Source organism: Amphiprion ocellaris, chromosome 12 (genome assembly GCF_022539595.1).
Source record: "Amphiprion ocellaris isolate individual 3 ecotype Okinawa chromosome 12, ASM2253959v1, whole genome shotgun sequence".
NCBI lineage: Eukaryota > Metazoa > Chordata > Actinopteri > Pomacentridae > Amphiprion > Amphiprion ocellaris.
In genome coordinates, this window is record NC_072777.1 from 2160970 (window position 1) to 2186096 (window position 25127).

At 34.5% G+C, this 25127-nt stretch overlaps 2 protein-coding genes and 1 long non-coding RNA gene across 3 annotated transcripts; 2 read left to right on the forward strand and 1 right to left on the reverse strand.

Annotated features, from left to right (window-relative positions):
- The first annotated feature begins 3070 nt into the window (after positions 1-3070).
- On the forward strand, positions 3071-13958 carry mrps18a (mitochondrial ribosomal protein S18A). The gene is made up of 6 exons (XM_055016265.1): positions 3071-3248; positions 8160-8191; positions 9282-9386; positions 9464-9587; positions 12710-12782; positions 13533-13958. Exons 1-6 carry the CDS (start codon positions 3101-3103, stop codon positions 13675-13677), a joined length of 627 nt encoding a protein of 208 aa, XP_054872240.1. The 5' UTR covers positions 3071-3100; the 3' UTR covers positions 13678-13958.
- A 56-nt stretch (positions 13959-14014) lies between these two features.
- On the reverse strand, positions 14015-24876 carry rsph9 (radial spoke head component 9). Its single transcript, XM_023295813.3, has 5 exons — positions 24531-24876; positions 23921-24086; positions 21348-21477; positions 19652-19798; positions 14015-14215 (listed from the first exon to the last, which is right to left on the reverse strand). The coding sequence occupies exons 1-5, from the start codon at positions 24755-24757 to the stop codon at positions 14055-14057; spliced, it is 831 nt and encodes a 276-aa protein (XP_023151581.1). The 5' UTR covers positions 24758-24876; the 3' UTR covers positions 14015-14054.
- On the forward strand, positions 21031-24074 carry LOC129350269 (uncharacterized). Its single transcript, XR_008603613.1, has 3 exons — positions 21031-21518; positions 22271-22741; positions 23941-24074. It is a non-coding gene; the product is annotated as an uncharacterized LOC129350269 (long non-coding RNA).
- Positions 24877-25127: the final 251 nt, after the last annotated feature.

Consider the following 25127-nt stretch of genomic DNA (forward strand, 5'->3'; position numbering starts at 1 on the left):
TTTAAATTTATGTTTATGTTATGTTTATTTGTTTTTACAAATATTTTCTGTTATAATTTACCTGTTTTTATTATTATTATTGAATGCTACAGCATGACATCATTTCTTAGCATTTTTTTGCTTCCTATTTCCACTGCATTGTTCTGTTCTTTCTTTTCTTTTTCCAGTGTAAATCCCACACAAAGGCTTCTAATTTCACAAAAGTAGTCGTGTAAATTCATTTTGTTGTATTTAAGGATGAACTTTTGTGAGCAGATGTTTACCTGCAGGATTTCTTAAAGCTTCCTTTTATGGAAACAGATAAAACTGTAAGATAAAAACTGAAAAACAGCAAAACACAAAAGGCTCGGTGTTCTGGTGATAACATCAAACATCTTTATCTGACGCCGCCGCTGTTATCTCCTGCATGTTTCCACAGCGAAGCCTCTCGTGTTCATCTGATGGATGTTTGAGTTTATCTCCTATAGCAACATGAAAGAGTCCCACAGATGCAGTTTGTTACTGTTTTACCAGCATGTTTTTGTGTTTTTACTCTGAATCTCTCTGCGGGTTTTGATTACTTTCCTCCCTCATGTTCCAGAGTTTTTGTCATTTCCTCTCGTGTTTCATTAATTAGACAATCTGCAGCGGCGTGTTTTAACTTTATTAATTAGATGCAGATATTAATTCATTTTTAGTTGAGGCTTTTGATGAGGGCTCATAAATCTATTAATTCATTTATGTGGATTAGAGAAAGGAATTTTGTCCACTTTTTTAATAACGTCAGATTAAATAAGTTGTTAAAACACAAGATAAATTCATAAACAGACATTTGACGGTGATTTTTGTGTTCTTTTGTAACCTAAAGCTGCTTTTAGACTCATTCCTGTTCATCTGAATGCATCTGAACTGATTGGATTCATGACTTAATACACATTTTTCCAACATTTCACTTCAACGCAACACAAATCTGAACTGCATGCAGCTGCGTTAACAGATAAATAAGCACAGAAATGCACTTGCAGTTGTTTGCATCGATTTAAGGAATCATTTTTCCCCATTTCAGAGTTAATATTGGTTCAAAAACACAACAGAGAGCAAAAGACACAGTTAGAAAATCACAAAACACCTTTCTGTTCGTAATTTCACATCTATTACAAACTGAAATTTCCATAAAAATCTAACTTTACTGCAATAAAAACAGAATCTGTAACAGTTTGTGACGTTCATTTTGTTACTTCCAGCTGCTTAGGATTATTTCCTCTGAGTTTATTAAACACCTGCACCACCGGAAAAATACACATTCATGATACAAAATCACCAGAAAAGGTAATTAATTGTCAGATGTGAGGCATCGAGATGCAGAATAAAGTGTTAAAATATCAGGAAGCCAGAACATGCTGATTTTTGAAGAGCAATCAAAATAATCTTGAAGCCAAGCAACAGTTTTAATCGAATACTTGTGCGAAATCTTGGATGACTGCACTTAGCTGGAGTTTAGTTTGTTGCTTCCAGTTGTTTAGGATTATTTCCTCTGAGTTTATTAAATATCTGCAACATCAAACAGCAGCATAATTCATAAAATAGAGAGAAATTATAAATCATTCCTGACACCTTAGACAGCTTTCACACAGAGTTTATCAGCTGCAGGTAAATCATTAGTTAGCTCCTTGTGTTGAAGCTCCACTGCAGATTATTTTCACTTTACTGTCATCATAGGAAACTAAAAATAAACTACAAAGGTTCAGTCTCTTGGTTTTTAGTGCACCATTAGGATTCAATAAATGTTTTATGTGTCATTTGTTCATGCAGAATAGGAAATAAAATTAACATTAAGACCTCTACTTCTCTTTATTATTTATGATAGTGTGACTTTTTCTCATTTTCTGTTGTTTTTTTAAAGGAATTGTTGTTTTTGTTTATTTTTATTGTTATTGCACAGCCCACTTTGCACATGTGACAAATAAATGAAAGAATCTTAACTCTCGCGTCATCCTGCGGGTCAAAACTGATCCATTCAAAAGTTTGAAAATGTGGAAAAAAATAAATATTTTCACAGTGAAACTTTTGATGTCCACATTTTCAACATTTTTGGGAAATCTTGTTTGGTTGAAAAAAAGAAATGTTAAAAATGTTTCTTAAGAACATTCACAAAAAATAGATTTTTATGTGAATGTTCTTAAAGAAAATATTAGAAGTTTTACTGATATATATGGAGTCACTTTAGATATTTTTAGGATTTTTTGGGAAGATTTTTACTTATTTTTTGAAAATATTTACATGAATGTTCTTGCCAAAATTGGGGGATTTTTTTAAAATAAAACTTTTAAGGGAAACTTTTAAGGAATTATTGGAATTTTCTTCCTGAAGATTTTGCAAATTTTCTGAAATTTGAGGAATTTCTTTGCTGAATTTTTAAGTTTTTTCTTCTTTAATTTTAAATTTTTTTCAGACAAGGAAATAATATTTTTTGGTGCCCATAAATGAGGACAACAGGAGGGTTGAAAAATGTCTGTTCCACAAGGCTTTGCAATAACAAAACATTAGGATAAAACACTCCTTTAAACAGAAAAATCCATAAATAATGAGGAGCAAACAGATTGTGAGACTAAACTGCAAAAACACAAAAATATTCCTCATGTTTAACTTATTCTACATCACCGAATGCTCTGTCTAGTTTTGTGTTGTGTTTATCATTTATGAAGCTGTGAGGGAATTTAAAATAATGATAGCTAGAAGCAGCAATGTTCAATATTTCATGTCTGAAAAGATATTTTCCAACATCACTGCTGTTTCTCTCTCTCGTGTTTAATTCAGTTTTATAATCTGCTGTTTTGTGTTTTGTCGTTAACAATAATAATGATTCGTCCGTTTCATAATAAGGGTCATAAATGCAAATTAATTCGTTTATTTGTACTGAAAAGGAATTTCCTTTTTGGCCAACCAGTTGCTGTTTAATAAACTGTGAGAAGATAAATTATTAACCTCACATTTGTCATTGATTTGTGTTTAACCTACTTTCTCCATTCTGGCTGCAGTAACCGGTTTCCACCGAGGGAGTCGCTGTTGGATTCTCGCGAGATTACTACACCGGAAGAGGGGAAGGTCAGCGTAGTGGAACATGGCGGCCCGCAGTGTGCTGAGGTCCGTCTTGAGCTCTTTTACGGGTCTAAAACTCGGAGTTTCGGGCTCTAATGTGGGGGTTCTGCAGCGGATAAATGTCCCGCTGGTTTCCGCTTTAACCGTCCAGAGCAGAGGGGTCCGACAAGGTGAGAATCATTTATAAAAAACGACCCTTTTAGCCTGTTTGTGTGTTAGCTTCATGCTAACGTGGGGACGCTGGGAGCTTCTAGTTTGGTTTAAATTCTCAAAGTTTCCTTCATTTATGTCCAATATTTTAACATTTACGGATCAAGGAAACAATATGCGATTAGATAGATGGAATCATTAGAAAATTAGGATCTAAACCGACATCTGAAGCGACGCATAATTGTTAAAATCCTTGAAATTGTTGCATATTTTTGAGGATAGGTTCATTTATAGCCCAAAATAGTTCAGTAAAATAGATAAAATATTGATTTCAAAGCTTGAAACCTCCCTGTCCTTCTCTGGGAGCAACAAATATCTGTACAAACCTCCTTGAAATTCTTCTCAGTGTTAGAATTAAACAAAAAAGTATTATTTGTCATTACAAATTTAGGTTTATCGTGGATTTTAATTGAACAAACAGGTTTATTTTGTGACAAAACACAGTAAAATATTATATTAGAGGTGAATTTGTCACATTTTACTAAAAATGTCATGTCTGAAATTGTTCAAATCCTTGAAATTGTTGCATATTTTTGAGAATAGGGTTCATTTAGAGCTCAAAATAATTCACATAAAGCAGTAAAATATTGATATCAAAGCTTGAATTCTCCCTTGATAGTGGTGCAAAATCAGTAGATTTGCCCTCTGGGAACAATGAATATCTGTACAAACCATGAATTAAGTTTAAAAAAAGAACACCTATTATTTGTCATGACAAATTCAGCTTTATCGTGGATTTTTATTGGACAAACAGTCTGACTAGAAATGACACAAACAAGCGACAAAACACAGTAAAACATTATGTTAGAGGTGAATTTGTCACATTTTGCTCAAAATTTCATATCTGAAATTGTTTATTTACTTAGAATTGTTGTATATTTTTGAGAATATGGTTCATTTATAGACCAAACATGTTTATATAAAAATATAATATATAGACATTTAAGCCAAAATTAACAAAATCTGGGCTGAAAAAAATCATTCTTGCTGGTCTGTCAAACATTTAAAAAGCTAAATATATTCTGCAGCGATCGTCTGGAAAGTCTACTTCAGAAAGACAAATATGAGTTAAATCACATCAAGGTGATTCAGGTTTTTAAATCTGATCTCAAAAAATGTCAAGAACCAGAAGAAAGAGAGTAAAACACAGAAAAGGGTGGGATTCATTTGGCTTGTTTTGGCTTTTTCCACGTAAACTAAGCATTTCTACCCCTTCCTTCTTTAACATCAGAGCTAAAGACGGATTCAGATGTTTAAATTAAAGAACCACAGTGTAGAAATACTGTCGGCTGGCGTAAAAATTTTTAGTTTATCTGTTCATATTTCATCAGTCATTCTGCTCTCTGTTTTATTACATTGCAGTCCACTTACGTTGTGTATTTAAGGTGTAAATATCTCTACATTTACTGTTCATAACTGTATTTTACACTAAATTTTTGTTCACTTTTACTTTTTACTGAACTCTGGCTCACTTCAAAATGCTCTTTTACCCATAATTGTGGCTATAAGTGGGAGTTAAACACTGAATTTGCTTCTGTAACCTGCTGCTCTTGTTTAAATAGATGTATTTTTTATTTATGTATTTTTATAATATTACGTTTATGTGTTCACACGCTCCGCCTATTAGACTCATTCTGTTTGTCTGATTTATATAAATGCACAAAAATCTAGTCTACAGTGGTTATTCAACTGTGTAATAATCGTAAGTCCACCAAAACATAACCATTTCTTTTACTATTTTACTATATTTATAGTTTTTTTAAAAAAAATTCTACTAAAATTATTTGTTTGTTTCTTGCACAACTGGCACCTTATATTTCTTAAATGTTACTTGTGTGAGCTGCTGGATGGATGGAATTTCACCAATTAGATCAGGGGTGTCAAACATGAGGCCCGTGGGCAAAAAAAAGGCCCTCCAGGGGGTCCAATTATTCCCGACTTTATAAAGTGTAAAAATTCCAGAGAAGACATTAACTGCAGATTGTAAATTAGTAAAACTATAAATTTAAAGTAATTTCTAGACCATGACAAGTTGTTTGGATCATAAAGTAAAATACTAGATTATTCATTGTTCTTTTGTTGTTTTGTGTCTAATTTTTGTAATATTTTGTCTGGTTTTTGTTGTTTTTTTGTCTTTTTTGTTGTTTGTCTCATATTTTTGTCGTTTTGTTTCTCGTTTTTGTTATTTTGTGTTTAATTTTTGTAATATTTTGTCTTGTTTTTGTTGTTTTTAGTCTGACTTATCGTTTGTCACATCTTTGTCATTTTGTTTCTCGTTTTTGTCGTGTTGTGTTTCCTTTTTGTCTCGTTTGTGTTTTTTGCCTCATTTTTGTGATTTTGTGTTTCGCTTTATTCATTGTTTTGTGCATCTTTTTTCGCTTTTGTCATTTTGTGTCTCGTTTTTGTCATTGTGTGTTTCATTTTTGTAATATTTTGTCTTGCTTTAGTTGTTTTTTGTCTGACTTTTATCGTTTGTCTCATATTTTTGTCGTTTTGTGTCTCGCTTTTGTCATTTTGTGTTTACTTTTTGTTTTGCTTGTGTTTTTTGTCTCATTGTCATTTTGTGTTTTGCTTTATTCATTGTTTTGTGCATCATTTTTGTAATTTTTTGTCTTTTGTAAATTTTTTGTAACTTTTTGGTTTGTTTGGTGTCGTTTGTCTCGTATTTTGTCATTTTGTTTCTTGCTTTTGTCGTTTCTTTCTCATTTTTGGAATATTTGGTCTTGTTTTTGTTGTTGTATACGTTATCGTGTGGAACTATGGAAGTTGTAATGTGTAAATGATTAACTGAGGCAGAATGTTGTTGAGATTGAACTTACTTTTCTTCATAATGTTTTGTAGAAAGATAATTCCTTAATTTTTGCACTAAAACAAAGGAAAATGTGTAGTTGTGGTTATTTATCACTATATTATTTGTTATTTTGTTATGATTATACTGGTCACTTGAGATGAAATTGGGCTGAATGTGGCCCCTGAACTACAATAAAGTTTGACACCCCTGGATTAGATGAATAAAGTCTATATCTGCATCTACTGTATCTGGGTATAACTTTCCAGCTGCACTTTTACATCCTGCACCAAGTTCACCACATTATCTGTTGTTATAGAGACTCGACGTCTCTTATCCTGCTGCCACGTTTTCACTTTATGATGATTGGAAATAATAATAATTATAAAAAAGAAAAGCAGTCAAACACTTAGGTGTTTTGTCCTAAATGATAAAGTAGATTTCTGTAAAGGTCTGATGTTATTCTGAACCACACGTCTGCACAGTGTTTTACTTTGACAGCTCGGTTTCTACTCCTGTCTTGTATTTTTCACTCAGCTGTGGGAGGAGAAGTTACAAAGTTTATTACATACCGCCTGTCAAATGCCTGGATCATGTTTTTAAAAGCTTCTCTGATACCTGTGTTATTTGGTATCATGACGTGAAAAGTGATTTCTCGCTCATATTGTGAAACATTTGTAAAAGTAACTGGAACAGATTCGACTTTTCACTCTCCATACAGAACTCTGTGCTGCTGATTTAAATGTTAAACTGATTTTATTTTGTGCTCAAGCAACAATTTCAAGATGCTGCAGACAGACTAGATGTTTTTGGTTCTGCAGCTGAAATTTTACCATAGAACCAACTAATTTCTGCAAGCTTTGCAGCTGGTAAAAGTGAATTAACTCGTTTATATCTGCTGGTGAATTTCACTTCATGCAACAAAAAAGCTTTATCTTAATCTATTTGGTTGTTTCATGATGTACTTACTGAGAATAATAATTGTTTTTGTGATGACAATAACTAAAATTAGCAAATAAATGGAGATAAACAACTAAGTTTGCAGAACACATTTTTGAGGCCCCAAAAATGTGCCCAGAATGGTTCATTTCACCAAAGTCAAAGAAAAGTAATCCACAAACTCTCAAAATTATTAAATATTTGGCCGAAATCCCCCAAACTTTATTATTTTTTAAAGTACAAAAGCTTCAATCAAAATCAAAATGAGCTAAAGATCAGGTAAAATATATTAAAACCTGCCCCAGATTACCCTATTTTTAAAAAACTTACTAGTTTGTATAAAATGGCTCAAAATTTCACCAAAATGACAGAAGATTTCTTTTTTAAAAAAAAAAAAAAAATGGCTCAAATTTCAAGAAAATGTCTCAAATATTCAAGAAAATGGCTCAAAATTCAACAAAATTTTTCAAACTTCCTACAAAACGGCTCACAATTTCTTTAAAAAAAAAAAAGGAAAAAACTTCTATAAAATGACAATTGACACAATCCAGTCCAAAATGACCCAAAAAGTCCAAAAGGACAAGAAAAATGCACAGAATGCTCAATATTTGTCCAAAATTTCAATAAAGTCACTAAAAATTTATACATAGTCACCAAAAATTTTCCACAATGACTCTGAAATTACTGTATTTATGTTTTCCATTTGTTTAAATTAAACAGAACTCTTCAACATTTACTGAGAATTGATTTTTTTTAAAAATGTGAAAATGCTAAATATCTGATCTAATATTTGTCCAAACCGACTGCAATATACAGAAAAGCTTCCAGTTTTTGTGTCTCTATGGAAATCCTGCCTCTCTTATGATAAATAAACAACACATTTAAAATATTAGCTGTTTCCTCTGTGACATTTTTCAATAAAAGCATCTTTCCACTCGCTGAGTCACATCATCAAATGAAGCAGCATTAAAATAAACACATATCAGAACCGTGTGCCACCGGAGCTCATTTCACTTTTTGTTTTATTCCTCCTCCTCCTGACTTTAAATCTGTTTAATCTGCTTCTATTTCTGCACTTTTCTACAGCTTGAGATGTGATTTAATCAGTTAATATGTTAAATTTTATCTCCTTTTTGTGTTACAGTGGTGGAGAAGCAGGACGGGAAGACGACGACTGTAAGTACAACTGAACCGTGACCTGAAATATTCCGTTTTCTGTGTGTTTGTTTGGTTTGATTGTTAAATAAACAGATACGAGGAGTTTCCTGCTTCCCAAAGAGGTCAAAGTAAAATCAGCTGCTCAGAAATGCTCAGAATAAAAATAATATTTCTGCTCTGAAGCCAGTTTTGTTCACTGATGCTTCAAATAAAGTAGACGTTTTAGAAGATAAAAATGAACAAATATCGATGGAGCTCAGTTTCTAAATGCTTAAAACATAAAAGCTCTGTGATGGGGGGGAAAAACTCACAGAATAAGTATTACTGCAATATTTGCACCACTGTCACCTCAATAAGCTGTCTTGTATTGCACTACCGCCAGTTCACAGGTTGATTTTTATATATTTTGATTTATTTTACTTTATTTATATTGTTTTTTTGATCCTTTTTTATGTATGTTAACGCTAAGGTCAGTTTGATGATTGTAGAACAAAGAAATGTGAAGTAAAGAGAAGCAACCAGTAAGAAGGATCTTTACGCAAAATCATTACACAAAGATGCAAAATCACCATAAAAAGATGCAGAATCGCCAGAGAAAGATGCCAAAATCACCACATCTAGATGTAAAATCACCATAAAAAGATGCAAAATCACCACATGAAGACACAAAATCACCACATGAAGACACAAAATCATCACATGAAGACACAAAATCATCACATGAAGACGCAAAATCACCATAAAAAGATGCAGAATCATGACAAAAAGATGCAAAATCACCACATAAAGATGCAAAATTGCCACAAAAACACACATAATCACCACAAAAGCATGTGACATTCAGATGCTGTTCGTTTCTATGCGGTATAAACTCCTCTGTGGACTCGTAGCTTCAATGAAATGTGACACATTCGTCCTTCAGATGGGACTCAGATCAAATGTTTTTAATGTACAAAGACTGGTTTTCTGTATATTCACCCTCTAAACATCCTTTCTGAGCCCAGAATGTGGAACTTTCCCTCCAGTACTTGACGTGTACGTTGCAGCATGTAGATCAGTCTGAGTCCATGACGTCCTCCTCAGACTCATTGAAGTTGGTCTCTTTCAGATTGAAGGTCACATCCAGGACCTTTCAGCTGCTGCTCAGCCTCCAAACCCTGAAGCTAAATGTCCCATTTACAGATGGAACCTGCAGCACAGATACAACTACACGGTAAACACCTGTCCATCAGTCAGTCCGGTCTGTCCACCACACGTCTGACCTTCTGTCCTGTCCCTGTCCTCCTCCAGGACGTCCTGCTGCTCAGCCAGTTCATCAGGTCTGATGGAGGGATGCTGCCTCGGAGGATCACCGGCCTCTGTCCAGAGGAGCATCGAAAGATCTCCATCTGTGTCCAGATGGCTCACCGAGCAGGTCAGAGTTCCACCTGCAGCTCTTACTCACCTGTTGGTAGGACTTTATGTTGTTTTACTCACCTGTTGGTAGGACTTTATGTTGTTTTATTCACCTGTTGGTAGGACTTTATGTTGTTTTACTCACCTGTTGGTAGGACTTTATGTTGTTTTACTCACCTGTTGGTAGGACTTTATGTTGTTTTACTCACCTGTTGGTAGGACTTTATGTTGTTTTACTCACTTGTTGGTAGGACTTTATGTTGTTTTACTCACCTGTTGGTAGGACTTTATGTTGTTTTATTCACTTGTTGGTAGGACTTTATGTTGTTTTACTCACCTGTTGGTAGGACTTTATGTTGTTTTACTCACCTGTTGGTAGGACTTTATGTTGTTTTACTCACCTGTTGGTAGGACTTTATGTTGTTTTACTCACCTGTTGGTAGGACTTTATGTTGTTTTACTCACCTGTTGGTAGGACTTTATGTTGTTTTATTCACTTGTTGGTAGGACTTTATGTTGTTTTATTCACCTGTTGGTAGGACTTTATGTTGTTTTATTCACCTGTTGGTAGGACTTTATGTTGTTTTACTCACCTGTTGGTAGGACTTTATGTTGTTTTACTCACCTGTTGGTAGGACTTTATGTTGTTTTATTCACCTGTTGGTAGGACTTTATGTTGTTTTATTCACCTGTTGGTAGGACTTTATTTAGTTTTATTCACCTGTTGGTAGGACTCTATGTTGTTTTACTCACCTGTTGGTAGGACTTTATGTTGTTTTACTCACCTGTTGGTAGGACTTTATGTTGTTTTATTCACCTGTTGGTAGGACTTTATGTTGTTTTACTCACCTGTTGGTAGGACTTTATGTTGTTTTACTCACCTGTTGGTAGGACTTTATGTTGTTTTATTCACCTGTTGGTAGGACTTTATGTTGTTTTATTCACCTATTGGTAGGACTTTATGTTGTTTTATTCACCTGTTGGTAGGACTTTATGTTGTTTTATTCACCTGTTGGTAGGACTTTATTTAGTTTTATTCACCTGTTGGTAGGACTTTATTTTGATTTTGCTTCGTTTTTTGGTAAATTTTAGTCTCTTTTCAGTTATTTTGTGTCTTTGTGCTCATTTTGCACCTCTTTGTTGGTTTGTGTGTCTTTTTTTGCATCTAGTTGGCATTTTGTGTCTAAAAGGTGATGTTTTATCTTCTTTTATACTGAATCAGCATCTGTTTCTGTTAATTTAACATCTTTTTGTATTTGTTTCTGTCTCTCTGTGGTTTATTTGTGTCTCTGTCATCATTTTGTGTCTCTTTGTGTTTGTTTCCAGTCATTTTGTGTCTCTTTGATCAGTTTGATTTGATGTCAGTGAGTTCTGAGCTGATTCCCAGTGAACTCTGAGTTAAATAGGTCAGAACTAACAGCCTGACTGTGCAGAACGCTGCAGAAACACTGGAGGTGTTCACGAGTAAATATTGGATTAAATGTGGAGGGCTGATAATGTGGAACTTTCCTCCTGATAAAAACAACTCTTAGAATATTTACCGACCCATCGATCAATCTGCCTTCAGGAAAGATTTTCATCTGGTGCCATTAAAACGTCCTGACATGAGAAATACTTTAATTAATGATCGAATACGTAATGTTCCCGAAACTTTAAGCACCAGATTTGTGTTTACAGCTGCACTGAAACCTGCAGTGACCTTTATACCGACAATAAAAACAGGCACATAGCCTGGCTTGTACTGCTTGATATCGCTGTTTTGTGTCTTTTTATGGTGATTTTGCACCTGTTTGTGGTGATTTTATATATTTTTGTGGTGATTTTGCATCTTTAATCTACTTGCAGCCTTGTAAACATAAATAAGTAAAGTAGTAAACTATAATAATAATAATAATAATAATAATAATAATAAAAAACATCTAGTATTTGCAGCATATAAAACCATTTAAAACTGGTTATTTTAAACTGAAACAATAAGAACAGTCTGGGAACATCTGTTGAATCTTAATATGTGGCGTTAATATTTAATATTGCACTTTTTAATCATATTCATGTTAGTATAAATGCAGACTAATAGAGATGATTGTAATCTTACTACAGCTTTAGTGTTTTTACTTTATGCACCTGTAATAACCTTTATACAGACACATAAACTGGCTTTTACTGCTTGCTGTACAAACTAATTAACCTTATTTTGTCTTTTACAAATTCAAAATGTCGACAAGCTTTAAGGAAATTTCAAATCCAGTGTAGAGGTGGAGACGGATATAAAAGTGGTGATTTTCACACGGCTCAAAGTGACGACAGGATGGTAATTCAGTTGTTGCATGTCAGATTCCTCCAAACTAAGTATTTATTTATCCCTAAACAAACTATCAAAGCTGGATTTTGTCTGCTTGGTTTACACGGATGATAAACACTGTCAGAAACACCGTCCAGATGTAGGACAGCAGTTCTCACTCTGTGTGAATCTTTTTATGGTGATTTTTGCATCTTTTTGTGGTGATTTTACACTTTTTCGTGGTGATTCTACGTCTGGTTTGGTGAGTTCAAGTGTTTTAGTAGTGAATTTGTGTCTTTTTATGATGATTTCACATATTTTTGTGGTGATTTTACACCTGTTTGTGGTCATTTTTGCACCCTTTTGTGGTCATTTTGCACTTTTTTGCCATAGTTTCAGATATTTTTTGTGGTAATTTTCCATTTTTTTTGTTAACTAAATCTTTTAGTAATAATTTTGTGATGATTTTGTGTCTTTTTGAGGTGATTTTTCCTATTTTTGTGTCTTTTTGAAATGGTTTTACATATTTTGGTGGTTTTGCATCCATTTTTGGTGATTTTACATATTTTTGTGGTGATTTTGCATCTTTTTGTGGTAATTTTGCATCTTTTCGTGATGATTTTCTGACTTTCTGTGGTGATTTTGCATCTTTTCTCTACCTGCAGCCCCTAAATGAATTGCAAACTACCATAAAAAGCTGTATATAGACATATTAAATCATTGTGACCCAGTTATTTAACGCTGAAATCACAAGAATGATTTTGAATCTTAATATGTAGCTTTAATATTTCTTCACTTTCTGCTGTTTTTATATGAAACTTAGTGATTACAAGTTGTTGTTTATTTCCTCTGTGTTGAAGGTTTACTTCCGGACCACAAACCCAAACTTCCAGAAGGTCACGTCCCAAAGAGGATGAAGCAGCAGCTCAACAGGTGACGCTCACATTTCTGCTTTTAACTTTCTCATTTTAATTTTCTCTCCTTTAACCCTCGTGTCGTCCTGCAGGTCAAAACTGACCCGGTTTGAAAATATGAAAAAAAAAATATATTTTCACAGTGAAACTTCCGACATCCACATTTTCAATATTTTTGGGAAATATTTGAACATTTTTTGGTGGAACAAAGAAATGCTTAAAAAAAATGTTTCTTAAGAACATTCACAAAAATCACCCAAAATCCAGCAAATTTCACTGGATTTTGGTTGATTTTTATGTGAATGTTCTTAAGGAAAATATTAGAAGTTTTACTGATATATATATATGGAATCACTTTAGATATTTTTAGGATTTTTTGGAAGATTTTTACTCATTTTTTGAAAATATTTACAAGAATTTTCTTGCCAAATTTGGGGGATTTTAACTTTTAAGGATTTATTGGAATTTTCTTCCTGAAAGTTTTGCAAATTTAAAGTTTGAAAATACCGGGAAAAAAAAACTATTTTCATAGTGAAACTTCTGATGTCCACATTTTGAACATTTTTGGGAAATTTTTGAACATTTTTTGGTGAAAAAAAGGAAATGTTAAAAATGTTTCTTAAGAAAATTCACAAAAAAAATCTACCAAAATCCAGCAAATTCCGCTGGATTTTGTTTCAAGGAAACAATATTTTTTGGTGCCTGTAAATGAAAACAACAGGAGGGTAAAAATTGTTAATAATTGTTCAGTATTCTGTGTTTGCTGCAGATACCTGACTCGCTACGCCATCGACACGGTGAAGCCCATCTACAAACGGGGACTCAAGTGGTCCAAGAAGAGAATGCCGGTGGGCCATCCGGTCCTGAAGGACAACGTTCGCTACGGGTTTAAACCTCTGTACACCAAACACTGATCTGTGGATTCATGTGGGTGGGCCGAGAAAACTAAAAGCTTCATCCATCTGTATTTATTCTGTTGTTTATGGACTCCCGGTGAATCACGCTCGGCTCCACCCGGACCATCCGTCTTCATGCAGCTCTTCATGCGTCCTGACCGGTGCAGCTCGGAGCCCCTTGAAGTGGATGTGAGGCGAGCTGCAGCCGGGTCGGCCCCACGGTTTCTAAGTAGGTGGTTGGGTTCGCTGTGTAAACTACAGGCAACGCAGATGTGCAAATAAAACGTGTTTACTCGGCCTCTCGCCGTGTGTTTACTGTGGGGGGAGAGAACAAAAAAAGAGCTCGGGATTGTTTGTTTTAGGACGTTTTATTTGAACAGGAATACAGCGTCGCCTCACAGCATGAAGGGAAGGTCCAGGTTCTTGGTTCCGTCTCCGAAGTAGACGTACCCGTGCTGAGGAGTCCTGGGCAGGTGGTAGAAGGTGAGTCCGAGCCACAGCAGGCTGCGCAGGACTAACACTCTCCTGGCAAATTCGAACTGGAGACTCCACGAGCCTAAACACAACGAGCACAAACAGGTTACATTAAAACCACACCATGTATCAGCCAGAAACTGCTCGGATTTTCAACTTTTCTTGAAGTAATCATCTGTAAAGTGCAGTTTTTGTAACCAAATTTTAGCTTATAATATTTCGTCGAAATCACTTCATTCAACATGTCTTATTCAGAAATTTGTCAAAAATAAACACCACAACCACGGCTAAAGGAGAGAGAACTCAAATATCACCACAAAAAGCTGCAAGACCACCAAAAAAAGACAAAAAATCACCACATATAGACACAAACTCAAATATTTTTGTTCAGTATGTCACTTAGAATGGCAGAAATGAAAGTAAAAAAGAAAAACTATGAAATTCAACCTAACAATTCGCCCGACAATCTGAAATTAATCTGATTATTAGCCTGCAGCTAGCATGACAATTAGCCTGACAGTTAATCTCAAGGTTAGCCTAAAACTAGCCTGACGGTTAACTTGACAGTTAATTTTGACAGTTAGCCTGAAAGTTAGCCTGACAGGTAATTTTGACAGTTAGCCTAACACTTAAACTGATGCTAACCTGAAAATTAATTTGAAGGTTAGTTTGACAGCTAGCCTGACAGCGGGCCTGAAGTTATTCTGACACTTAATCTGACAGTTAGCCTGAAGCCAACCTAACAATTAGCCCAATAGTCTGAAGCTAGCCTGAGAATTAACCTGACAGCTAACCTGAGAGCTAGACTGACAGCTAACCCGAGAATTAGCCTGACAATATGCCCGACAGTTGGTCTGAAGTTAATCTGATAATAAACTTGACATTTAACCTGACAGTTAATCTAAAAGTTAGCCTGAAACTAGCCTGACCATTATCTTGACAGCCTGACAGTTAAGTTTGACAGTTAGCCTACTAAACTGATGCTAACCTGAAAATTAATTTAAAGGTTAGTTTGACAGCTAGCCTGACAGCGGGCCTGAAGTTATTCTGACACTTAATCTGACCGTTAGCCTGAAGGCAACCTAACGATTAGCCTGACAGTTAGCCTGAAATTAATCTCATTGTTAGCCTGAAGCTAGCCTGACAATTAATCTGACAATTAGCCTGACAGATAACCTGATAGTTAGCCTGACAATTGGTCTAAAGTTAATCTGATAGTAAAGTTGACATTTACCCTGATAGTCAATCTAAAAGTTAGCCTGAAACTAGCCTGACAGTTCTGACAATTAGCCTAACATTTACCCTGACTTTTAACCTGACATTTAGCCTGACAGCTAGCCTGACAGTTGTTTGACAGTTAGCCGGACATTTAGCCTGACATTTAGTCTGACATTAAGTCTGACATTTATCTTGACATTTAGCCTGACAGTTAGCCTGGACCGGACCAGGTTAGTTTCCCAGTATAAACTTCCAGATTAACTGAGCTTGAACTATGCTGAATTTGCTTCATGGAAGTGTTTAATTTGCTGAGTTTAATCCGTTTTTATCTGCGGTTGTCTCTGGAACCACTGACGGCCAAGAGACACCAATAGATCACGGCTCTGTGCTGGAAACATGTCGACGTGTTTGGGTGTGACCGTGAAGATGTGGGAATCACAGCTGGATCAGCTGCTATGAAAACATTTCAGAGGGGAGAGACGTCTGATGCAGCTGAAGGTGGAGAGGCGTTTGGTGGTTCAAGCTCCATGTGATGCGTGCTGCAGGAGGAGGAAATAAATCAGGATCCAGCTGTTGAGGGTCTCTGGGGGAAGCACCTGTCGGATACTTTCCCCCGCTGCCTCCCCAGAGGACGGTTAGAAACGTTAAGTCTTGGTCCTCCTCCATGCCATGTGCAGCAGCTGTTTTGTGTCCGGCTCAGGAACACACACCAACATCTGCTCATGTGGAAGCTCTCCTGCTGAATCCAACATCTGGTGCATGTCTGCCGGCGGCCACTAAACATTTTCTGCTGCTTTCACGTTCGCAGACGTTTACATTCAGCTCTGGAGCTCAGCCAGAGAACAGTCATGACCACGCATCGCTTCGTTCACATTATCCTCCTCGGTGTTTAGTGTGCAGCTCCTGGGTTTGGTTTTATAAAACACTGATTAACCTCAACATGAAATCCAGCAGCCTAAAGTCCTGGAGGTTCTGGTTCTGCTGGTCCAGGTCTGGAGGTCCACAGGCTGAAGATGCTGGACTGGTTTGGGTCATTTTATGGCTCTTTTAAAGTGGTATTAGACTTATTTAGTGTCATTATTTGGTTTTTTTGTGTGTGTGTGGTTGTTTCCTGTCTCTTGGCGATCTTTTTATGTCTCTTTGTGTTTATTTTGTGTCATTTTCTGGTCATTGGTGTCACTTGTGTGTCATTTTGTGTCTCTTTGTAGTGGTTTTGGATTTCTTTAGTGTCATTATTTGTGGTTTTGGGGTCATTTGTGTCTTTTTGTGGTTGCTTTGTGTGTCTGTGTTTGTTTTGTGTCTCTTTGTGGTCGTTTTTATGTGTCTTTGGGTCATTTATGTGTCTTTGTGGTTGCTTTGTGTCATCGTTTTGTGTCTCTTTGTGGCCATTCGTGTCTCTTTGTGGTTGTTTTGTGTGTCTTTATGGCTGTTGTGCCTCTCTGTGGTCATTTTGTGCTTTTGCATGGGCATTTTGTGTCATTTTATGTCACTTTGGTGTCATGTGTTTCTTCCTGGTCATCTGTGTTATTCATGACTGATTTAGTGTTCCTTTGTTGTCATTTTGCGATGCTTTATGGTCTTTTTGTGCCATTTTAAGTCTCATTCATGTCATTTTTGTGTGTCTTTGGTTCCATGTTGTGTCTCTTTCTGGTCATTTTCTGTATCTTTATGCCTCTTTGTCATGATTTTGTGTATCTCTAGTTCCATTTTTTGTCTCTTTGTGGTCATTTTGCATCTCTTTGTGATCGTATTGTGTCTCTTTGTGATCTTATTATGTGTCTTTGTGGTCATTTTGCGTCTCTTTGTGATCTTATTGTGTCTCTTTATCATCACTATGCTCTGACATCGTTAAGGTTTCCATCAGTTTGTCCTCCAGAATCTCCCAGATGAACCAGACATGGGTGAGTTCTGTGCGTCCACGACTGCTCACCTGCTGCCTGATGTTCCTGACAGCTGTAACCATGGTAACCCCATCATCAGTATTTACCCACTGCATCCCCACACAGTGACAGATCCGACAAACAAACAGGTTTCTTACAGGAAGTACAGCAGAAATGAGGACTCCTCTGCAGACGTGGAGGAATGTTGAAGAATCTGCTGGTAAATTAGCTCAGCTTCACGGAGCTGCTCAGATTATTGCCTGATCTTTTTCCTGAGAAGTCGCATGAATCATTTCAGTGTGAATTTCAGTGGCAGCGGCCGTCATTTAGCTCTGCTTTCCGTGCTGGTTTTTATCTTCCTGCTCTCCAGGCGGCGATAGCAGGAAGCCAAACTCTCAGCCTTCGATCCAGAATCCATCAAACAGGCCGACCGGCTGCTCGTCACACAACGTTACATAAGAAGCAGAGTCCAGATTATTCCTGCAGATTCCCAGAAACTTATCGGCTCGATAGAGAGTTTATCAGTTTGATTCAGCGACTGGTTTACTGGTACAATAATTCACTTCATCTCCTCCTCCAGTTTGATGAATCACTGCAAAAAAAACCTCCTGAAAGCTCAATAATCGTTGCATAAACTGGGATAAATACTGTAAAGTGCACTTAAATCAGCAAAATTATCATTATTTTAGAGATATCTGCTGTTATTTTCACAGTTTTTTAATAGTACTTGAAGCGTTCCATCGTTTTTTCCATGTTTTTTCTGGTACTCATGTTGATTTTTGCAGTTTTAACAGCATTTAATCACCAAAATCTTGCAAATTACACAGAAATGTATGTTTTAATTAGGATTATTTAACTATTTGGGTAGTTCACAAGTAAATATGCAACCAGAGATAATGGATTTTTATTAAAAGTATAGAATTTGTTAGATGTTTTTATTACAAATTGATCATTAAATATGAAAACATGGGCCTGCCAGTGATTAGCTTCTTTTGTTAGAAATAATGCAAGTTAGAAATAATAAATCAACCAAAAAAAAATAGTATTTTCAAGATATTTGCTGTTATTTTGACAGTTTTTACAGTTTTTGACCACTACAGTATCACTCCGTTTTTTATAAAATATAATTTTTATAAATATGTTTTTAATTGTTAAGTTAATGTTGATACAAATATTAAACTTTTTATGTAAATATAGAATTTGTTAGACTTTTATTACAGATTGAAGATTAAATAAAACAGGGTCTGCTAGTAATTACTTTTGTTAGAAATGATAAATACTGCAAACTGTAAAAACTGTGTTTAAATCAGCAAAAACATAATTATTTAAATATATTTGCTATTTTCTCTATTTTTTATTTTTATTTTATTTTTTATTTTCACAGCTTTGTTTTTTTTTTTACAGTTTTTAAACATAATATTCTACATTTTTATATATTTTTTTCAGATTTTCACAATATTTTATTTTTTTCTTATAATAAATATCCATTGTGAAAATAATAAACTGTGTCTTTTAATTCAGATTATTTAGTTATTAGGGTAATGAAGGAGGAAATATGCACCTTGGAGTGTTGGATATTTATGAAAATATAGAATTTGTCAAATTAAAATTAAAGAACAAAACATGAATCTGCCAGTTGTTGTTTTGTTGTAATGATTTTATTTAGATTTATTTTTTAATTTTTAATAATTTTTTTCAGTTTTTTAACGTTATAGCATTCTACCATTTTTTTCATGTGTTTTTTGAGCATTTTTTACATTTATTAATGAGATCTTATTTTCTTTTTAAAAATGTTTTTACAGTGAATATATATGTTTAAAATCTTGCATATGACATTTAAAGTTCAAACTGCAGAGTCGTATTTACATGGAGTCTGAAAAACAACGTTGATCCATAAATGAAATGATTAATAATGTAACAGGGGGGACACTAGGACCCAGAGACAGTGTGGTCACTCAAGGTGAGCAGCTCACCTTTTGCAGCTCAGGTGAGTCAGTTTGACTGTTTTGCTTCTTATGTTTGTGTTTTAATTAGAATTATTTGATGATTATTTTAATGTAGGAGTAAATATGAACCTTAGGATGTTGGATTTTTATGTTTATTTAAATTATTTTAGACTTTTTATTACAGATTAGAGATCAAATAGCAAAATGTGGATCTGATAGTAATTCATTTCTTTAGTTATAAATAATAGAATTTATTTCCACTTGTATAAAACTCCTTTTATCTCTCTGTCTGATGAATCTCTGCAATAATTCTGCACTAAAGTCACTCTGTGTTTAGTCGTAGTTTAACTCTAAAAAGCTCCGTCATGGTTACATAACGAACGGTGGAACAAACAGTCCTGTGTGATAAATTAGACGATGATGATGATGATGATGATGATGATGATGATGATGATATAAGATCTGCGGTTTCACCTTTAGGAACGTCGTCGCTCAGCACGTCCAGGAAGTCCACAGCCGGGTTCAGCTCTCCGTTCTGCAGGACGAATCTCTGCTTCGGGTTCTTCGGTTCCCTGAAGTGAAAGAAACTGTCCAGTTTTCTGGATTCTGACTCAGAAAGACCTAGGAAAAAAAAAACAGAGAAGAAGCAGGAATGCAGGAAACATGTCATTTTACAGGAATATATCATCAGTAGTTTTCACATGGATGCAAAATACAGAAATAAAATAAGACCAGCACCAAAGAATTAAACCAGAATCTGACGTTATGACTCGTTCTAAAAGGTTCGACCCTCAGTCAAGCTTCTAATCTGCTGGAAATATAATAAAAAAATCACTTTATTGATCCTTTACATTAAATAATTTGTTACAGGAGCTTCAATCACAGTCAAAAATCAACATTTAACACCAAACATGAAACGTTTCTGGTGCAAAAACTGGAAAACGACTCACAGAAAAACCTACTGAAGACTTAAAGCGATATAATTAAAATATCTGAGACTTGATGTGCAAAATGTGCAATATAGAAGAGATGCAGTGTGCAAAAATGTAGAAAATTATAATAGACATGCAGTGTGTACACACAGGTGCAAATTAAAGAAAAAGGACTTGTACATTTGAAATCTAAATATAATATTAGATAGAAATAAGCATTTCTAAACACAGAAAACAGTCTTTAAATATATGTTAACATTTGCACTGCAGCATTACTGAACAGCAAGTTTAGTTCTTTTCTTTTTCTTTTTAGTTCTTTTTCTGTCCTTTAAACACTCACGCATTTTTAAGTAAATTTAACTGATTCTACAGAAATAAACGACCAAAACGGACCAACATCGAGTCCTGGAAATTATTGTGTTCTGCTGCAGCAGCAAACTCAGCTGAACGTTATTCTGCTGCGGAATTTAAATAATTAGTATGAGAAAGATAAAAGTCGTTAGATTGAAGGTAGAGAATCAGAGAATTTAGTGATTGTTAGTGGAAAATTGGACAAAATGTGAATTTAATGAGACGATAGTAAAATCACAGAAAAACGCTTATTAATTTACTTATTGGCTGTAAAAAAAAACAAAAAAAACTGTAAATAATGTCCACAAAAAAAATCAGTATTTCTTCTACAAATGATACTAAAAATAATAATAATAAATATTTATTTTAGTTATTTATTTTTCTGGCTCCATTTCTTCCACATTTTTAACTGGATTTTTTATTTTATGTTATTTTTTCATTTCCAAAATCTTGCCAATTTTTTACTAATAATAGTAGTGATAATAATAATAATAATAATAATAATAATAATAATAATAATAATAATAATAATAATAATAATAATAATAATAATAATAATAATAATAATAATACATATTTATTTTATTTTATATATATTTTATTTTTTGTGGTGCCATTGCCTCCAGATTTTTACTGTTTCTTTGACTTGATTTTTTTTCATTTTCTCCTAAATCTTGCCGACTAAGAATCAGAAGCAAAGACTGAAAGAACCGATCATTAGTAGAAAATGTGACAAACCTGCAGAAAAACGTAGTTATTGTGTTCTAATGTTTCCTAGCTGATATTAAGAGGCACTTTATTCAGATTATTGGTGGAGTTTCGGGTCTAAACAAACTAAAAGCAGCTTCATAAGTCAATAAATCTGTGTGTTTTTCCTGTTTATTTACCGGTGAAGCTGCGGTTGACGATGACGAGGCCCAGATGGTTCCTGATGAAGGATCCTCGAGGAACCACAGAAACCTCCTGGTCGATCTGATGAACCGTCACCGAGAGCCTCGTCTCCTCTTTCACCTTGTTCTGAAACACAAAGAAGCAGCTGGAAGTTCACGTCTCTGCAGGTTAAACTGATGTCGGGCAGGAAAAATATATCAGTTTCCTGTTTTGTTTATTTACAGAAAATAAATAGTAAAATCACAGATTTTTTAAAATCAATATACTTGTTGACTGTAAAAAACAAAGTAGTCAAAACTGTAAATAACATCCACATCAAATAACTGTATTTTTAAAAATAGTATTTTTTTTACCATGTTTGATCATAAAACTAAACTATTTTTACTGTTTTTTAATCTGTAAAATTGTAATTATTTTACACATATTTACCATTATATAAAAAATATGTTTAGTAAGAATTGAAGAATGGTAAATAATTTTTATTTCTTAATAGACAAGAACTAATTCTACAGATTTTCCTGTTTTGTTAATTTAAAAACAATAAATAGTAAAATCACAGAAAAATATGAATTTACTAGACAGTTAAATCTCAACAATTTTTAAAAAATGGTGAAAACTAAATATGTCCACATTAAAAAATATATTTCTTCTTCTACTTCTTTTATTTTATTTTATTTATTCTATTTTTACAAATAGTGATTTGTTCTTTTATAATATATGACTTTATTTAATGTAAATTGGCTTAAAAATGCATAATTCTCCAGATATTTGCCGTTATTTTACAGATTTTTTTGTTTTTGTTTTTACAGATCTTTTTGCATTTTTCCCAGCACCCTTGTTGCCAGATTTTCACAGTTTTTTTAAATAAGATATTTAATTTTTTACGACCTATATCCATCTGTAAAATCTTTCTGATTAGACCTGAAGCTGAACCTGCTGAAGTGACCGGCACTAGGACCCAGGAGCAGCCTGTTCCATCCAGGTGAGTGAGTTCAGAGGAAGCTCAGGTGTGTGTTTCAGTTAATTTAGTTGTATTGTTGGGCTGATGTGGGGGTAAACACACACCCTGAGATATTTGTATGTGTTTTTGTTCCAGACTGATTATTACGTAATAAAACGTGTGTCTGCCGCTAATTATTCCTTTTGTAAAGTTTTCTAGCATCCAGGAGTGGCGGCAGGTAGGAAAACATCTCTGATTGGAAACCTCTGTTTACCTGCGATAAACCTCATGTTGTGCAACCATTTGCTGCTGATTATCTGTTGGTTTTCTCTTGTTTTTATCTGCTGCAGTTAAATTGTGGAACTAATCTGCTGAATTATCGTCGTTTCCTCCTGCAGGCATCGACCTGCTGAACTCTGCTGACCTTATATAAGGTTCACTGAGCTGGACGTAGGTTTATTTCATGTGTAGTTTACTGACTAACTGAAATTTACCTTTATTTATATCAAAAGTTTAGTCAGATTTAACAATAATAAACACAACAAGGTCTCAGTAAAGTTAAATCTGCTGAAAATACACATTTACATTTCAAATAATTCTCAAAATTGACCTTTTAGAGTGTATATGTTCAATTAATTCCCTATAAATAGATCCTAAAATGAGGAAAATACACATTTATATTGAAAATATTCCCTAAAATTGACCTTTTAGGAGTTATATATTCAATTTAGTGCCTATAAATGGAACCTAAAATGGGGAAAATACACATTTATATTGAAAATAATCCTCAAAATGGACATTTTAGGAGAATATATTAAATTATATCCCTATAAATAGATTCTAAAATTAGGAAAATATTAATAATAATTGTCAAAATTGATGTTTAAAATTGTACATATTAAATGAATTCCCTATAAATAGACTCTAAAATGAAGAAAATGTTGAAAATAATCCTCAAATTTTACATTTTAAGAGTGCATACATTAAATTAATTCCATATAAATAGATCCTAAAATGAGGAAAATACACATTTATATTGGAAATAATGACCACAATTGATGTTTTAAGAGTTCTACATTAAATTTAGTCCCTATAAATGGATCCTAAAATGAGGAGAATACAGTTATATTGAAAAAAATCCTCAAAATTGACACTTTAAGAGTGTATTAATTAAATTAAGTCCCTATAAATTATCCTGAAATGGGGAAAATATACATTTATATTTAAAATAATCCTAAAGTTGACATTTTAAGAGTGTATATATTAAAATAAATCCCTATAAATGATCATACAGAAAGTTAAACAATATAATCGCAAGTTTAGCTAAATTTAAATTTGCTGCAGAAAAGTAATTATTTTAGAGATATTAGTTGAACGCAGCTTAATCATTAAATAAATAAAGAGTTCCTTTGTTTAAATTCAACATGAATCAAACACAGATGAACTGTTTTCTGCAGTTTTGTCGTCTTTATTTACAATAAATTAAATTTAGTCGCCTGTCTTTGCTGCTCTGGGCTTTAATTTCTGCATGTTGTGTAAACTAGATTATTTTGGATGTTTTACTTTTTCTACGTGATCATTTCTCATTTTCTCCTCAGCAGCAGACAGTTAGAAGGTCCGTTTACTCACCACCACTCCGTCCTCTGCAGCTCCGTCCTCTGACTTCCTGTTGACCTCCACGCGTTCGTAAACAAACGAAGGATCTCCGATGAATCGACCTCGAGCCGCTTTGGACACTTCAGAGGCCATCGAGTCTGTAGCTGCAGGCAGCAGGAACCAGTCCATGCAGTTAAAGCTGGAAACGAGAGAAAATAAACAAGTAAACAAACAGGTAAACAACAGGTAAACACACAGGAACCAGTCCATGCAGTTAAAGCTGGAAATGAGAGAAAATAAACAAGTAAACAAACAGGTAAACAACAGGTAAACACACAGGAGCCAGTCCATGCAGTTAAAGCTGGAAATGAGAGAAAATAAACAAGTAAACAAACAGGTAAACAACAGGTAAACACACAGGAACCAGTCCAAGCAGTTAAAGCTACAAGAGACAGGTAAACATACAAGTAAACAACAGTAGACTCACAGTAAACATGGTGGTATACACACAGAAAACAAACAGGTAAACAGACAGTAAACACGCAGATAAACACACAGTAAGCATACAGTAAACATACAAAATAAATAGGTAATCACACCATAAACAAACAGGTAAACAGAGGGTGAACTGAATGAATCTCACCTGTACAGGTACTTCCGGTCCCGCAGCTCGTCCTGCCCTCTTCCCTGCGCTATAAAATAATCCTCCTTCAGTCCCAGGATTTTGCCCCAGAATAAGACTCTCTGGAACTTGTAGTTTTTCTTCAGGATCACTAATGACGTCTGCAGCGCGGCTTTCTGCTCCAAACTCACGGTGTTTCCGCTTCCGGCGACGAGCTCCAGAGAGAAAAACAGCGAGTCTGAGTCCATCTTCGGTCAGACTAACGACTTTATTGACGTAGATTTAACGGATTTTAACGGTATCTGTCAGTTTTAGCTTCCTGCTAACCGTTAGCTGAAACCCTCCGCTCCGAACGCAGCTGCCGTTGCTAAGGACAACAAAGCCCGTTGCTATGGTGATGCAGTTCAGTTCCGTTATTTATAAACGGATTTTTTTTTTTAAAAAAACCTTAAATATTTGAAACGTGTCTTGACAGCGCTAGAAATGATTCAGCACAGAAACAAATCAAAAATATAAACGTCTGTTTTTGTCTTGTTTTTATTTTTGTTTGCTTTGTTAACGTTTATTTTAATATTTTTTAGAGCTCAGCTCAGACTTTGACCTCGTAATTCCCCCATT

Bases quoted from the DNA above. Each gene is read 5' to 3' on its own strand.
- rsph9 (XM_023295813.3), bottom strand. From the start codon at position 24,757: ATGGACTCAGACTCGCTGTTTTTCTCTCTGGAGCTCGTCGCCGGAAGC. The intron at 24,087-24,530 runs GTGAGATTCATT...TCTCGTTTCCAG, and splicing joins GACCGGAAGTACCTGTACAG to CTTTAACTGCATGGACTGGT. The intron at 21,478-23,920 runs GTGAGTAAACGG...TTTGTGTTTCAG, and splicing joins CTGCAGAGGACGGAGTGGTG to AACAAGGTGAAAGAGGAGAC.
- mrps18a (XM_055016265.1), top strand. From the start codon at position 3,101: ATGGCGGCCCGCAGTGTGCTGAGGTCCGTCTTGAGCTCTTTTACGGGT. The intron at 9,387-9,463 runs GTAAACACCTGT...GTCCTCCTCCAG, and splicing joins AGCACAGATACAACTACACG to GACGTCCTGCTGCTCAGCCA. The intron at 9,588-12,709 runs GTCAGAGTTCCA...TCTGTGTTGAAG, and splicing joins CCAGATGGCTCACCGAGCAG to GTTTACTTCCGGACCACAAA.